The 17,903-nt window shown below is 45.2% G+C and overlaps 1 protein-coding gene across 1 annotated transcript in view; it reads right to left on the bottom strand.

The window, feature by feature from the left end:
* LOC311229667 (dedicator of cytokinesis protein 3-like) overlaps nucleotides 1-17,903 on the bottom strand; it is a gene marked incomplete at both ends in the record, with an annotated part of 403,980 nt that overhangs the window by 96,751 nt on the left and 289,326 nt on the right. Inside the window, 2 exon segments of the mRNA XM_084315742.1 lie at nucleotides 7,603-7,773; nucleotides 15,963-16,044. Of these exon segments, the coding sequence (XP_084171868.1) occupies nucleotides 7,603-7,773; nucleotides 15,963-16,044 (253 nt within the window).

Raw genomic sequence — 17,903 nt, 5'->3', positions numbered from 1 at the left:
CCTCTGCATGAACTCAAAGTAACTATTTCTAACATTATTTTGACACTCTCTATATATAACACATAATATAATAATTGTAGGATTTTCTAGAATCTATCTATAAGCGCTGTTTAGATGACCTGGCACCAGTTGCAATGTTGAATCATGTGATTAGCTCTTAAAGGTGCAGTCCACCATTTGTCTATTCTCTGTATGGGAAATGTGCATTATGTTAACCATTATGTTAAAATCTGACTATTGACTAAAACTTATGCGACTAAATGTAGACAAAAATTATGTGATGATGCACATGTGGATATGTTAACTTGCCTGGTTTAATTGGTTGAATAAACATTAAATTAAATTAATCTCAAATGCATACTGCGCATGCACAATCCAGCTCCTACATATAAATGAGAAAAGAGGAAATGTGCATGACCTACTACAGGTTATGTGCATGTCAAAGCAGCTACACTACATAATGCATGTGTAGGAGAGCTGTATGTGAATCAGGCTCTACAATATATGTGCATGTCAAGTAGGGTCTATGTACAGATTAGATTTACATGAATAGGTTTGCTCTGTATGACTAAAGCAGCTGCATATGTGATAAGCCTACAAATGCTAAGTAAGTAAGTAAAATAAAATGGCATAGCGTACCGTTGTCCGAGAGATCTAAAGTAAATTTCAGTCTATGTTAATTAGCCCGGCTGTGATATGAAGCAAGCAAAGTATAGTGTACATATACAGCCGGGAACCAGCTATCTAGACCCCTACTTCATACAACCTAAAACCCCAACGTGCACACTAGAACTCTGTTATAAGCACTCTAGACCTTCATTCCCTCCCTACCTTCAGTTCATCTTTACTCTGGAAGTTCTCCAACAGGTGTTGGAAGTGGATGTCCGTCATCTGGCGAATGAGAGACAGGAGGCAGGACACATACTCTCCCTGCCGACAGGAAGACAGGGATAGACATATCAGCCAATCAAAAGGCTCTAGGAAGCAGCCAGTGACCAATCAAAGCGCATGCAGGAGGAGATAATGAGAGGTTGGGATAACAAAGATGGAGGAAAGGTGATGATATGATGTGAAAACCTCGTAACTCCAATTTGAGTGATTTTTCATAAACTGAAAGTTTAGATTGGTAGTTCATGTGATAGGTTTCATGATATTTGGACAGAGTGAAACCAACCTTTTGGAGAGACGCATGGTTTTCATACAGCAGTGAATTAAAAGCTCTAAAAATATGTTCTACAGAGTCACACCATCACTCTACATCATAGTCATACATATCAATACTACACAGCATCACTCTACATAGAGTCATAACTATCAATACTTGACATCATCATTCTACATAGAGCCGTAACTATCAATACTAGACATCACTCTACATAGAGCCATACATATCAATACTAAACACAATTACTCTACATAGAGTCATAAATAGCAATACTACACAGGATAAAACATAGTCACAACTATCAATACTAGACATCACTCTATAAGTAAGACCAACAAAATACTATACCTTCCAGAAATATATTTACAAAAAATATAAGAAGCCTGGCTAGACATAAAACATAAGCAAAAGTAAGAGCATGCAGAGAGTGGGGAGAGGAGGAGCGGTGTGATGATGCATGGTGGAACAGTGAGGGGTGGATATTAATAGGAATATGAATGAATGGATGGATGGATAGATGGATGTATGGGTGGCAGGATGGAGGGATGATGGATGGATGGGTGGATGAAAGGATGGATGGATGGCAGGATGGAGGGATTGATGGAGAGATGATGAATGGATAGATAGATGGATAGATGGAGGGAGGGAGGGAGGGATGGATGGATGGATGGAGGGGGGAGATAGGGAGGGATGGATGGATGGATGGATGGATGGAGGGAGGGAGGGAGGGATGGCTGAAAGAGTGAAGCAGTGATAGCAGCAGTAGTAGTAGTCGTATTGTTAGTTACTAACAGTGATCTCCGCGGTGCACTGCGGACAGCGTTGACCCCTTACCGCCTCCTGCGATTGGCTCTTGCTCATGATTGACAGCAGGGTCTGGAGCAGAACGTCCAATAGAGACTCAACCATCATCTCCACTTCCTCCTGCACTGACGAATCCTGGAGGGAGGGAGGGAGGGAGAGATGGAGAGAGATAGATGGAGAGGGAGAGAGAGATAGAGAGGGAGAGAGGAAGGGAAGGAGAAAGAGTGAGAGAGAGGGAGGGCGGAGAGAGAGGGAGAGAAAAATAAGGTGGAGATGAGGGGGGGTACAGATAGCAGAGAGAAAATGAGGGTGAGGACATAATAAATGGAAAGAGATAGAGAAAGAGAGAAAGAGAGATGGAGGGATAGATAGAGTAGACAGTGTGTGTGTGTGTGTGTGTGTGTGTGTGTGTGTGTGTGCGTGCGTGCATGTGTGTGTGTTTTACCAGTGAGCTGGTCTTAATGATAGAGAAGATGGAGCTCAGTATTCCAGAACAGATGAGCAGTTCTTTCTGCTGACGGAGGTGAAGATGGATGTGGTGCAGAACCACCGGCAGGAGAATCCTACGAGACTCTGGAGAAACACACACACGCACACACACACACACACACACACACACACACACACACACACACACACACACACACACACACACACACACACACACACACACACACACACACACACACACACACACACACACACACACACACACACACACACACACACACACACACACACACACACACACACACACACACACAATGTGGTTGTGAGCTACTATAGGGTTTGAGAAGCTGATTTCTGGGGCAAGCCACCATTTGTAGAGGATCACTCCCATTGACTGTGTGTGTTGACAGGTGGATCTTTGTGTTAAAAGATGGATTGGAAGTCTTGAAAATCTCACAACCATCATGGAAGTAACCTCAACTCTTCTTCTTCTTCTTCTCTTCTTCTTCTTCTTCTTCTTCTTCTTCTTCTTCTTCTTCTTCTTCTTCTTCTTCTTCTTCTTCTTCTTCTTCTTCTTCTTCTTTTCCATCCATTCCTCAGTTTTAGTGATCACTCAATGCAAATTGCTGCAAGTGATCGATCACTCAATGCAAATTGCTGCAAGTGATCCTCCAAAGATGGCATGAGCTTTGAGACAGCAGGGTCACACCAGGGACAGCTCCACACAGCCAGAGAGGGCCAGTGACATCAGCACCAGCTCCACACAGCCAGAGAGGGCCAGTGACATCAGCACCAGCGACAGCTCCACACAGCCAGAGAGGGCCAGTGACATCAGCACCAGCGACAGCTCCACACAGCCAGAGAGGGCCAGTGACATCAGCACCAGGGACAGCTCCACACAGCCAGAGAGGGCCAGTGACATCAGCACCAGGGACAGCTCCACACAGCCAGAGAGGGGCCAGTGACATCAGCACCAGGGACAGCTCCACACAGCCAGAGAGGGTCAGTGACATCAGCACCAGGGACAGCTCCACACAGCCAGAGAGGGCCAGTGACATCAGCACCAGGGACAGCTCCACACAGCCAGAGAGGGCCAGTGACATCAGCACCAGGGACAGCTCCACACAGCCAGAAAGGGCCAGTGACATCAGCACCAGGGACAGCTCCTCATGCTGTTCTACTAGTCTGTTCTGCTGTGCAGTAGCCTTGAGCTCAAAGTGTGTGTGTGTCTCTTAATCACTTACCAGGGAAAGAGAAGAGTCTACTGTCCACAGTGCGGGCTATAGACTGTAGTTTGACCACGTCCATGGACTGTCCGATGTGTACGGTGGAAGGCATGCTGCCCAGAGTACCACGCACAAACTCTGCCACCTCCTGAACCGTAAACATCTGGAGCAGCTCATCAAAGATGGCCGGAAGGAATTCAACAAGGCAGCCTGGAGATGAGAGGGGGAGGAGAGAGAGATAGGAGAGAGAGAGAGAGAGAGTGAGAGAGAGAGAGAGAGAGAGAGAGAGAGAGAGAGAGAGAGAGAGAGAGAGAGAGAGAGAGAGAGAGAGAGAGAGAGAGAGAGAGAGAGAGAGAGAGAGAGAGAGAGAGAGAGAGAGGAGAGAGAGAGAGAAAGAGAGAGAGTCTCAGATAGGCAGTCCAACAGGGATTTGTTAATCAAGAGTGTGGGTTGAGTAATGGGGAGGCAAACAGTGGTGGACAACATATAAATGAAACACACAGCAGTAGGCTGCACACCATCACACAACACAGTGCAAGGATCCAGCGGCAGCACGCTTACGATTCAGGTGAAAGGCAAAAAAAAACACACAATAGAGTGAGAGAAGATGTGAAGTTAATCCAAAACAAATGGATGTGTAGTGAAACCACAGGACAGCAGCAGACTCATACTGAGGTTGAGATGGAGACTCGAGAGGACGCTTCAGGGAGGGAAGGAGAACAAGTAAAGAAGTGATTTCTCTTTTAGCTACGAGACAGAATCAGAGGGAAGAGTGATGAAAACAAAATGTACACAATGAAACATAGCACATCAAAGGAGGCAAACCAGTTGATTAGTAAGGAGGAGGAGGAGGAGGATGATAATGAGATATTTCTGAGGTTGGATGGTCATACAAACCGCCTACAGACTGCAGTGTGGGTAGCCAGGGTTGAGGGATCAGTATAGTAGGTTGTGACTTGGGACAGAGTGGTATATTTGATAAGGAACAGGCTTGGTGTTTTGGGAGGTGGTGACTGGGTGTTAAAATATGACATGAAGGTAATACTCTCAGTGATAATACATTTTTAATTACAATAATACAAAGAAATGATCCTTGAAGATGTTGGGGTGGGGTTGGGGACACAGGGTGGTATTGGGAGGGGGTGGTGAGTAGGCAGTAGTGTTTAGGGGCAGAGGAGCAGTAAGAGACAGAGAGCTGTGGTGAGGGGTGAGCTAAGTAAATGATCTTGTGAATCTCCAGGGGGTAGATGATGAGTGTATGTGTTTGTGTGTCAGGGAAGCAGTCAGAATGTGTGTATATACTGTACATGTGAGAGGTTATAGGACTGACAGGAAGTAGAGGTAGAGTCTGTGTTTACTCAGGTCCACTAAGGACCCGTCTTTTCAGCACCAGCTTGTTTTTCTCCTTAATTTCAATGGAAGCAATCGGAGCGGCTGCTCGGTTGCATGTTACCCCGACCACACTGAGCTGACCGCTTAATGGAACACGGCAAGAGAGAGACAAGAAGATAGATACCAGTTTCCTCTCTGTGCGTTCAGTAGAAAGCTATCTGGCTGCACATTAGCCTAGCACAGCACAATGAATGGAAGCGGACATGGCCGGTTAGCCTTCGGGAGAGGTGTTAGTTGGACAATGCCTAGGCTCACCGGTCATGTCCGCTTCCATTCATTGTGCTAAGCTAGGCTAACGTGCAGCCAGATAGCGTTCTACTGAACGGACAGAGAGGAAACTGGTATCTATCCTCTTGTCTCTCTCTGGAGAAGACGGTAAGCTAATTTCCCAAAATGTTGGCGTGTTCCTTTAACACTCGTTAAACACTGATCACCACAAGTTGAAAATATTTTAACTTTCAGCAAAGGAGCACTGCGCCTCTAAGGGGTTCTCAATAGTCACCTAGCAACAATAGTAGCAAATACCAGCACTTCTCAAGCTTCAAGCATCTGTTTATAGCCATGGCAGTCCCCAGTAGACACACAGCCTTACTACACAAAGGTGGTTGTGTCATTGTAGTGTGATTGTGGTGTCTTTCAGGAGCAGACAGGGTTGTGTGTGCGTGTGCGTGTGCGTGTGCGTGTGCGTGTGTGTGTGTGTGTGTGTGCGCGCGTGCGTGTGTGCGTGTGTGTGTGAGGGTAGGAAGGATGCAGACTCTAATAACACTTTGCACAAGGGTTTTTGTGGTTTCATTCAAACATTTACTTATGAAGAATGGGGAGAGTGTATGTATGGATTCTGAGTGTGTGTGTGTGTGTGTGTGTGTGTGTGTGTGTGTGTGTGTGTGTGTGTGTGTGTGTGTGTGTGTGTGTGTGTGTGTGTGTGTGTGTGTGTGTGTGTGTGTGTGTGTGTGTAAACGGTAGGGATTAAGTGTTGCATGAGAGGTTAGGATCACGACAGAGGTGGATTAGGACTCTTGATCTTCATAATCACACTTCACACACACGGTTCTTTCTCTATGCAAGCCAAGAGGATGAGTGTGTTGAGGGTTTGTGTGTGTGTGTGTGTGTGTGTGTGTGTGTGTGTGTGTGTGTGTGTGTGTGTGTGTGTGTGTGTGTGTGTGTGTGTGTGTGTGTGTGTGTGTGTGTGTGTGTGTGTGTGTGTGTGTGTGTGTGTGGTTAGAGTCATTGAAAGAGGAGTCTTGGGCATTACGTTCACACTTCACACAATCTACTTACAGACAAAGGTGAGGGCCGCAAAGCATTGGAGCTCCAGGCCTGAGCACAGCTGACAGCTTGCCCACTACCGGGAGCCTGGCCTGGGGCAGGGGCTGCTGGGATTTGGCCTGGGGCAGGGGCTGGGAGGGAGGTAGGGCCAGGGCCAAGTGCTTGGGTTTGGTTGGGGGCCTGGGATTCAGGGCACGGAGGTAAGAGGCCCAAGGGGAACCATAGGGGCCAAAATAAGGATGGAGGGATAGAGGAAAGGAAGAGGTGGATAGATAAGGGGCAGAGGAAGGATAGACCCAGGGTGGAGGTAGAGAGTGGGAAGTAAAGGAGACAGAATTAGATTGACTAAACTACAAGCAAAACAAAATACAATCGGCAAGAGCTTAACAGTCAGAAAAGAGTCTAAACTACAAGCAAACATAACAAATAGCTAGAATAAAAAAATATATAAAAAAAAGTGGAGGGGGAAAGAATCTAAACTACAAGCAAACAAAACTACCCTGAAAGTACAGATATACAATTAGAAGATGTGTTAAAGAAAATCAAATAGCATTAGCAGGAACAGTGGTGTCAGCTGTGAATAAATGGAAACAGGATTTTCTTGCAGAAGCTAAACAAAGTCCCACTGCTGAAAATAACAGTTGAAATCAATGATGATAGTATCACTCCTTCACGTGTTTGTGTGTGTGTGTGTGTGTGTGTGTGTGTGTGTGTGTGTGTGTGTGTGTGTGTGTGTGTGTGTGTGTGTGTGTGTGTGTGTGTGTGTGTGTGTGTGTATACACTGTGTGTGTACTGTATGTGTATGTGTGTCTTTCAGATGGATGGTCTTATTCAGAGAAGAACCAGACAGTTGGCAAGGTATTGTTCAGGGTTCTATCAAGGAAATGTTGCTTTTTAAACCCAACTGTTAACTGTGTGCATATGCTAATTCTTTGAATATTTGATAGTATTCACAATGGTTATGTCCACTGCTTGCCTGTAATTTATGAGGGCATAAATAAATCATTCAAATGAGTATGACTTGTGAATATGAGCAATTGTTGACACAGTAAACAAGAGTGTCCATGTTTGCATGTGTGTTCACATCACCTGTGTGAAGAGTGTCCATGTCTGCATGTGTGTTCACATCACCTGTGTGAAGAGTGTCCATGTCTGCATGTGTGTTCACATCACCTGTGTGAAGAGTGTCCATGTCTGCATGTGTGTTCACATCACCTGTGTGAAGAGTGTACATGTCTGCATGTGTGTTCACATCACCTGTGTGAAGAGTGTACATGTCTGCATGTGTGTTCACATCACCTGTGTGAAAATGAGAGTCTCTGAGTTGCGGCTGTCCAGGCTGAGCACAAAGCGGATGGACTGGAAGAGTTCCTGGATGCTGCAGCGGAATTGTTCCTCCTCCATGCCACAGGTGGCCCGCGAGTACAGGATACGAGACTGGACTATGAACTTAAACAGGTACTCCAGTGCCTGTTCAACGTCATGCAGAGAGAGGTGTGTATGTCAGATCGAGGGTAGGGGGTGGGTAAAGAGAATGGAGGACACAGAGAGTGGGGGTGGGAGGGAGGAGATACCAACAGATGTGGATGAGTAAATAGGAGAAAAACAGAGAAAGTCAGTAAGTGGGGTCAGAGAGAGAGAGAGAGAGACACAGACAGATGTTTCTTACAATCCACATCAATCCAGTAAGAACAAGTCATTCAGCTTTCTGCCTCTCTAATTTTCACTCACTCATTCAAACAACCAACCAACCAACCAACCAATCAATCAATCAATCAATCAATCACTTATTCATTAATTCACTTATTTGTTCTATCCAGCCAACATGGTCTCATCAGAAACCAAACTACGAAACGACCACAGGAATAAAGGTACATAATGTACGTTATGTTATAGCCATAAGTAATATATTAACGTAATGTGTTGTGGTCCACCTTTGAGACATTTTGAACATTTTGGACGTTTTGAACATTCTGAACAGTCTCGTTTCCATCGCCTGTCACAAGGCTTTGCTCATGAACATTTATCATCTGGCACCATCTGGTGCCCTGTCGGCGTTACTGCTCATGTCGTTTTATTTACTCTGTCATGTTAACCTCTGCTTTGTTCTCTCAAGTCATGCTGCCTATTGTTATGTGTCTGTAATGTCCCCTGCCCTAGTAGGCTAGTGTCCTTGTCTGTGTTGTATTAATTCTGTCTATTGTAATATTGTTCTAGTCTAGTCTCATGTATTCCTTGTGTTAGTGGTTCTGTATCCTAGTCTTGTCCCAGCTGTTTCTGTTTGGTAATCAGTGTTAGTATTTATGATTCCGCCCTGCCTGTGTTCGGCGCTTGTTCATTGTTTCCTGTTACAGTTTTGTACCTTCGTATCAGTAAGTTTCGTAACCCAGCTCGTGTGAGCATTATCTCGTATCAGTGCTTCGGCAACTCAGCTCGTGGAACCTACCCTTGTATCAGTATTCGCAACCCAGCTCGTGTGAGCATTATCTCGTATCAGTGCTTCGGCAACTCGGCTCGTTTGGAGCCTCTGTATGTATTCAGCCCTGCTCGGCTTGTTTATTGTTTTGTTCCTGTGAGCCTACGCTCTGCCCTCGTGTTCGTTACCTATTTTTGTATTGCTCGTCTCAGTAAGTGTATGTTAGTGTTCTTGTTTTGGTCCTCTTTCATTTTGTTGTCAAGTTCCTGTTTCTGGTTAGGTCTAGTCTAGTCTTTTGTTTTCTCTTGTCCGTGTAACAGTCGTGCGTCATGTTTTGTCAACCTCAGTAAAGACCTATTTATTTTGAACGTTCGTCTCCCGTACTTCCTCGCACTCTGTCTGCACTCTGTCCGCTAGAGCCCCTGCTGCTAGTGTCTCAGTTCCGTCCACTAGGGCCCCTGCTGCTAGCATCTCAGTCTTGTCCGCTAGAGCCCCTGCGGCTAGCCCTTTAGTCACATCCACTAGAGCCCCTGCTGCTAGCGTCTCAGTTCCTTCCGCTAGAGCTCTTGCTGCTAGTGTTCTAGTTCCATCTGCTAGGGTTCCTACCCCTAATACCTCAGTTCCGCAGGCTAGAGTACCTACTGCTAATGCCTTAGCCCCGTCGGCTAGTGTAGTCACAGCAGCTAGTACCCTTGTTCCTCCTACTAGAGTCACTCCGACTGATAGCACCTTGGCCCTGCCTGCTAGGGTGGTCACTACAGCTAGTACCCGAAACCTCTCGGCTAGTGTAGCCTCTGCAGCTAGTACAGTTCCTGTAGCTAGCATTGCTTGGGTAGCTAACCCAGCCTCAACTATCCACCTAGCCCCTGCTAGTGTAGCCCTTGCAGCAAGCACAGGTCCTGCAGCTAGCACTCAAAACCTTTCAGCTAGTTTGTCCCCTGCAGCCAGCACTGCCCAGGAAGCTAGCTTAGCCTCTGCAGCTAACCAGAGTTTTACTGCTAGCTTAGCTTCCGCGGCTTGCTTAGCCCCCGCTGGTGCGACCCTGGCTGTCCCCGTTCCGCCTCCGGCTCCCGGGGAGATCCTGACATCTGGTCCAGCTCATGCTTCAGCTCCCGTCCCCGGGGAGTCACCTCCGTCTCCAGCTCCCGGGGAGATCCTGACTACTGGTCCGGCTCATGCTTCGGCTCCCGTCCTCGGGGAGTCACCTCCGTCTCCGGCTCCCAGGGAGATCCTGACTACTGGTCCGGCTCATGCTTCGGCTCCCGTCCTCGGGGAGTCACCTCCGCCTCCGGCTCCCGGGGAGATCCTGAAGTCTGGTCCGGGTCATGCTGCGGCTTCTGTCCCCGGGGAATCACCTCAGTCTCCGGCTCCTGGGGAGATCCTGACTACTGGTCCGGGTCGTGCCTCCGCTCCCGTCCCCGGGGAGTCACCTGCTACACACACCACACACACCACATGCGCATACTCCATTCACACACACACAAACGCACACACACACGCTGCACACATGGCAGTTTCGTTCCTCCGGCTCCCGTGGAGCTCCTGACGTCCGGTCCGGGTCATGCTCCTGCTCCTGTCCCCGGGGAGTCGCCTGCCTCTGTCTTCTCGTCTGGTTTCGTCTCTACGTCCGGCCCGGCCTCCACGCCCGGCCCTTCCTCATCGTTTGGTCCGGTCTTCTCATCTGGTCTCGTCTCTACGTCCGGCCCGGCCTCCACGCCCGGCCCTTCCTTGTCGTCTAGTCCGGTCTTCTCGTCTGGTCTCGTCTCTACGTCTGGCCCGGCCTCCACACCCGGCCCTTCCTCGTCGTCTGGTCCGGTCGTCTCGTCTGGTCTCGTCTCTACGTCCGGCCCGGCCTCCACGCCCGGCCCTTCCTCGTCATCTGGTCCGGCTTCCACGTCTGGTCCCGGCTCTGCATCTGGTCCCGGCTCCTCATCTGGTCCCGCCTCAGCACCCGGGCCTGCTTCTTCGACTGGTCCCGGCTCCTCGTCTGGTCCTACCTCAGCACCCGGGCCTGCTTCCACGTCTGGTCCCGGCTCTTCGTCTGGTCCCGGCTCCTCGTCTGGTCCCGCCTCTCTATGCCGCGGGCTGCACCGAGGTCTATACCGGGAGAGACCCCCGTCTGGGGTCCTTCGCCCAGTCCCGAGGTCTACACCTGGAGGGGCCCCCGTCCGGGGTCATGCTCCGGGGTTGTCGCTTGTCGCCTCACCGGGCCTCTGTCCCCGTTTTTGGTGCCCCTCTCCGGGCCTCTGTATCTGTTTCGAACACACACACACGCGCACACATCCAGACATCTCCTAGTCTTCGCCCCCTTCATCCTGGTCCTGTTCTGTTTCCGGCCCCCCCTCGGCGGCCCTCTGTCTCAGTTTCCGGCCCTCGTCGCCAATCCCCTGTCTCCGTGGCCAACACGCATACACCCACCCAGTTCTCTCCCTGTCCTCGCCCCCTTCGTCCCGTTCTCGTTCCCCGTTTTGTTTCGAGGCCCCAGGCCCCCACCTTGCCCGTTCCTGGGTGGTCTTTTTGCCCGTCTGGGAGCCATCCATTGGGAGGGGGGTACTGTTGTGGTCCACCTTTTGGAGACATTTTGAACATTTTGGACGTTTCGAACATTCTGAACAGTCTCGTTTCCATCGCCTGTCACAAGGCTTTGCTCATGAACATTTATCATCTGGCACCATCTGGTGCCCTGTCTGCGTTACTGCTCATGTCTTGTTTTATTTACTCTGTCATGTTAACCTCTGCTTTGTTCTCTCAAGTCATGCTGCCTATTGTTATGTGTCTGTAAGGTTCCCTGCCCTAGTAGTCTAGTGTCCTTGTCTGTGTTGTATTCATTCTGTCTATTGTAATATTGTTCTAGTCTAGTCTCATGTATTCCTTGTGTTAGTGGTTCTGTATCCTAGTCTTGTCCCAGCTGTTTCTGTTGGTAATCAGTGTTAGTATTTATGATTCCGCCCTGCCTGTGTTCGGCGCTCGTTCATTGTTTCCTGTTACAGTTTTGTACCTTCGTATCAGTAAGTTTCGTAACCCAGCTCGTGTGAGCATTATCTCGTATCAGTGCTTCGGCAACTCGGCTCGTTTGGAGCCTCTGTATGTATTCAGCCCTGCTCATCTTGTTTAGTTCCTGTCAGCCTACGCTCTGCCCTCGTGTTCATTACCTATTTTTGTATTGCTCGTCTCAGTGTGTATGTGTAAGTGTATGTTAGTGTTCTTGTTTTGGTCCTCTTTCATTTCGTTGTCAAGTTCGTGTTTCTGGTTAGGTCTAGTCTAGTCTTTTGTTTTCTCTTGTCCGTGTAACAGTTGTGTGTCATGTTTTGTCAACATCAGTAAAGACTTATTTATTTTGAACGTTCATCTCCCGTCTACTTCCTCGCACTCTGTCTGCACAATTTGGGTCCTGCAACCACCACATCCCATAACAGTAATGTATCAGCAATACTTCTAACCAGGAGTTGAACCAACAATCATTGCAGTCGTGGGCGAGTGCTCTCACCCCTATCTAACTATGATAATAGTTAGAGTTAAGGTTCATTTTAACATATGGTTATGGTATTAAGACATACAGTTAGGGATAGGGTTAGGAGGGGAACTTAAAACTTTATCTGAACAAAAAGACATGTAATATATGTACTACATACATATATATATATACATACATATACATACATACATACATACATACATACATACATACATACATATATATATATTATTTGTAATACATATTACATAATTCATATTATGCTTTCCTGTGGTCGATTAGTACTTTATTAATGTATTTGAAGCAAGACCGGGCTGATCCAGTGTACAGCTTCACCTTCACGTGTCACATTGAGTTTACCTGCCACTGTATATTATGTCATGTTCTGATTACTATGACACACTCATCACATAGTTTATTATGGCAAACGGTGCCCTAAAGTTTTACTGTGTAGTTCACAGGCCGGTGAATGAGTGTATACTATTGGGAAAAGTAGGCCTGGGTGTTGGCGCTGAGACACAGACACACATGCAGACAGACACCCAGGGGACATGGACACAGACAAGCTGTCCAAGATCCAAAAAGAGTGTCTGAACCCAAAGACGTCCTCTTTGAAGTCTGCATCAAAACCTTATTCAATAATTCACACAGACCTCTTTCACATGAAAGAGTGTTTGAGGGCGACACTCACGCTATGAATATTTCAACTTGTTGAGTAGCACTCGTCTGCTGAAGACAGCGTTCTACAGTACATGTCTGCATGACATGGTGAAATCTAGGTTATTCGTAGTCATTATTATTTGATGCCATGTGAACGTGCGGCCTGCCTCTTCTTGGTATAATGGCAGAGGCCCTGGAACATGAATGGGGGCAGGATATTTCATTGATGAAAAAAAAAATGTAAATGAGAAGAAATATGTAGGCCTATGCCTAGCTTTTTGATTGCTAACTAATGCCTGATATAGCCTGACGCCTGTTCTCTTTCACATGAGGTTTCCTGTTTAACACAGTCTTGCTAATGCAAGTGACACTAGACTACTGATAATACAGCTCATGTAAGAAGGGTTACTTCCATGTATTAATTTTTGTATTAATGTATGTGGCTGGACCATACAAATATACCATACAAATAATTTCTGTATAGCCTAATGGTGGTACAGTATTTGCCAAGGACTGTGTTTGGTTATAAGAAAGTGAGCTAGTAATCAAGTACAGACCACTATATTATAAATATGTTCTTCACCAAGCAGCATTTCCCTTTTACACAAAACATGGTGGTCAGATGATCTGGTTTAACTAGTATGTTGTAAGCTTCACTCATGGATTTAAACTGTAGGATGAACACACACACACTTCCACCTATAGAGACTTTGAACAAAGAAGCCTTTCAAATAGGTACAAATCCGTTGAAAAGGACTGTGGCTGGATGATCATGGAGCTGTCAGGTTCAATATAACTCACTTCCTCTCTCTCTCGCTTCATTCAGCAGGAAGGGAATACGTGATACAACTCACTCCCTCTCTCCCTTCACTCAGCAGGAAAGAAACAAGTGATACAACTCACTCCCTCCCTCTTCACTCAGCAGGAAAGAAACAAGTGATAGAACTCACTCCATATCTCCCTTCACTTCATAACTTGATTAATTGAAAATGGAGGACCCTTATGTAAACAAGACAAAAGTATTTTTCTGGTCTGCATCCGCTTAGCAGTTGTTTGTATTGAGCCATACTGTATTGTACCCATTCTGCAATCTGTTAAAAGTTTTCAATCAATCAATTCACTCAGCAGGAAGGAAAGAAGTGATAAGGGGAAGATCAGAAGTTTTATGACTTCACACACAGCACACATTCTAGCAAAAATACAATGATTAAACCATTGATTGATTGATTGAAAAGTTTATTAACAGATTGCAGAATGGGTACAGTACAGTACAGCTCAATACATACAATTGTTAAGGGGATGCAGACCAGAGAAAGACTTTCGTCTTGTTTACATCAGGGTCCCCCATTTTCAATTCATCATAACATGTATGACATACAGATACAGACAGTACTGCTACATCTATACATTTATGACATATCAGATTTGCAAATACAGTACTGTTTGTGATACAAAAAGTGTCCAGAAAAAGAGTGTATATACATTTGACGTAGAAACTGTACACTGTACCATCTAAATCGTATAAAACTATGTTTGGAATATAATATTCTATATGACAATATGTGTTCATGTTCTGAATGTATTCAAGTATAAGCTTTAGTGATTGATTGAAGTATCTTGAGTATGTGAGATCAGAAGAAGGTACAGTACCGGTATGCGTATTTGACGTCTATGTAATTACAAAAATGATGATGAAACAAAGTGAGTTTAATCCTCAGAGTCTACATTCAAAGCAAGTATTGATGTATAATCAATTAAGTGGTTTCGACGCACAACATGAGATGAGATGACCTTTCTGAAATGCCTCCAAGTGGAGTGAATGAGCTGACAGGAATTGCCAGAAAGTGGCCTCTGGCCTGCCCTGCCACGGTAATGTAAAAACGATCCTCTCTTTCTCTCCGTCTCTTTCACACAACCTCTGATGCTGTGACACTGAGGTGGATCACCTGTGTGCTAGGTGAGGAGCCCTGCCTTGGACCCCACCATCTTAAAGGAGTGGATACAGACCAGCTGGCCTAGCTGTTGGACAAAAACACCTCTCCTTTGCCAAGTTAGATGTGTTGTTGGCTCCCTTGTTCCGCATGGGTTTAAAACATATTTTACAGGCAGGGTTTGTGTCTGTGGGCTTGCCCTGACTGTCGGCTATGTACGTGAAATTGTTCTGTGCATCTGTGTTGTCAACAAGACGTGGACAGTTGGCAAGAGCACTTGTTGTATTTGCGGCCATGCCTCTCATTCTGTCACCATGAATGTTGAAAAATGGTTGGCACGTCCACTATGCCTGCAGGGAGTGGAAGCTGAATGCTGTACACACACACACACAAACATTAAAACACTGTCAAGTACCGGTACTAATAAAATGGGGTATAGTACCATTTTTAACAGCATGGTATTGAGATACCTTTCTAGTATTGGTATACCATGCAACACTGATATGGACCTCTTTTTCATAACCAAAACCATCCCATGGGCTGTACTGGACCACCTGCAGGCTGTACGTTTGACACCCTTGATGTATGTAATTCTCACATATGCATCAAAAGCAGCAGAGGGGGGAAATTAAATATGCTCACTAGGGGTGTAGTAGAATGTAGTATATCATATTTCACTAGACATGTGGAGTATGGCTGACCTTTAAATGGAAAAGTAAATCCTACATATCAAATATACCACCCATTCAACCATCCCTCCAAGCATCCACCCTCCCATTCATCCATCCATCCATACATACTGTGTATATACATTAGGGGTGTAACAAATGACAAATGCCAGCCTTTTTCTTTTTGACGCACAACTTTCAAAATAGTTACTAATATTTCCTAAAAGAAAGCAGTCCTACAGGTAGTTTTTTTTTAAGGCAGTCCTACTGGTTGTTTTTGACTGTGAACAGATGGTGCACCTAGATGGAGTACACTGCATCAATGGAGCTCATAACATAAAAATGTGTACATTTGTGATCTGTGTAATAAAAATATCTGTGTCCATCTCATTATCTGTGCCAAATTCATATTCAGATTCAGGCTCATCCCTAACATACATAAATCATAAATCCATTCATCTATTCATCCATTAATCCATTCATCCATCTATCCAGTCATCTGCTCTTACCTTCATTGCCTCCTGTATGTGGTCCTGTCTGATCACCTCAGCAGAGCGGTCCATATACCACTTCAGACAGCGGATCAGCTCTCTGTGCGCACACACACACACACGCACACACACACACACATGCACGCAGAAACACAGGAACAGACAAACTCAGATAAAGAAAATACTACAGAAAATGCCTGTGTGTGTGTGTGTGTGTGTGTGTGTGTGTGTGTATGTTGGGGGGGTTGTGTAAATGACAGCTCAATGACGTGATTGGAAATTAAATAATAGCAATCCCCATTTCATTGATCTGTTATTAACACAAGGATTCAAACTCATTAACTATCAAAAACGATCAAACTAAATGGGTAAAACTGAAATCTGGAATCTTTCAATACAATTTATTTTTCGTCATTCTGGATTGTGATAAACATCACCTAAATCTATGCAGAGAAAACCATATCCAACGGATTTCCTATCAACTGTTTTCAGGTCAGTATTAAAACACTATTGTACTTTTAAAGCAAGACTGTCAATCTTCTTGTTAGGTGATATGAATGTAGACTGGATGGTGAAGTCATGTCACAACAAGAATAAGTTGCTCTCTATGTTAAATGCTTGTAATCTGTCTCAAATTGTTGCATCTCCAACAAGAATAAGTCTAGGCAGTGATGGTATTATTTCTGGGACATGCATTGACCATATTTATACAAATGTTTCTGAACAAGGCTGTCTCTGTCCCTGTAGGGTTCAGTGACCACAATATAATAGCTGTCACTAGAAAGACAAAGGTTCCAAAACTTAAAGCTAAAATCATTTTAACACGGTCCTATAAAAGATTTAATGAAGATTAATTTATTGATGAAATATCCAGTATAGATTGGAACATGGTGTGTAGTGAGGATGACTCTGAAGCTGCCCTGGATTTATTTATGTTAAGATATATGAGTGTTGTAAACAAGTATGCTCCTTTAAAAAAAATCATGGTCAAAAATAGATCTGCCCGATGGCCAAAAAAGCCTCAGTTAGTTCTGGTTCAATTGATGACAGGCATAAATACTGTGCTTTACGCAATCAGGTGACAAAACTAAACAAGGTAAAAAAAAAAGGGACTATTTTAAACAAAGGTTATATGATGCGAGAAATGATAGCAAACAAATATGGGATGTTTTTAATGAAATGATGGGTCGAAAGACAACTGTGTGCACACCCTTAGTGGAATCAAATGGATTCTCACGAAACCAGGTGAGATTGCAAATCATTTTAATGATTATTATGTGGGTAAATTATCTAAACTAAGGCATGCTATGAATATTTCAAACAACCTTAAAACAAATGACTGTATTAAGTATATTATAATGAAAGACAAAATGTGTGAATTTGAATTTCATCAGGCTGAATGAAGTCAGTGAGGTGGAGCGGTTACTCCGCTCTCTTCCTGATAGTAAGTTAGCAGGCCTAGATAACCTGGATAGTAAAGTGCTGAGAATGACTGCTGGTATCATAGCATCTCCTATATGTCATATAGATGAATAGATGTTTGGATGTGGGCCTATTTCCAAAGATGTGGAAGGAGGCTAAGGTTTTTCCTTTGCCTAAGGATACCAAAGCTGCTTTTAATGAGGGAAATTCTAGAAAAAGTTGGTGCTGTTGACAGAGTCTGGCTATGGGGCGACAATAATGTGGTCAAGAGGCATGGTTTCTACCTTCAGCCTTTAATCGGCGTGGTTTATTATTTGCATGGCAAGGCAGCAGTACATGAGTTCTCCTCTCCGTGAGAGGCAGGTGGAAAAAAGGTAGAGGGGGAGGAGATATCCCCTTAAATACTCTCCACCTGGTGGTAGTATTAGCGGCTCCGCATATAGCGCCCTCTAGTGGAAACAGTTATGTACAGTCAGTGGAAACAGTTGTGTACAGTTAGACAGTTACTTGCAATCCTACATAGAACCTCTAACTTTA

The sequence above is a fragment of the Notolepis coatsorum genome, assembly GCF_963971535.1.
Source record: "Notolepis coatsorum genome assembly, chromosome: 6".
NCBI lineage: Eukaryota > Metazoa > Chordata > Actinopteri > Aulopiformes > Paralepididae > Notolepis > Notolepis coatsorum.
The sequence above is the reverse complement of the archived record's forward strand: the minus strand, read 5'-3'. Positions and strand labels throughout refer to the sequence as shown.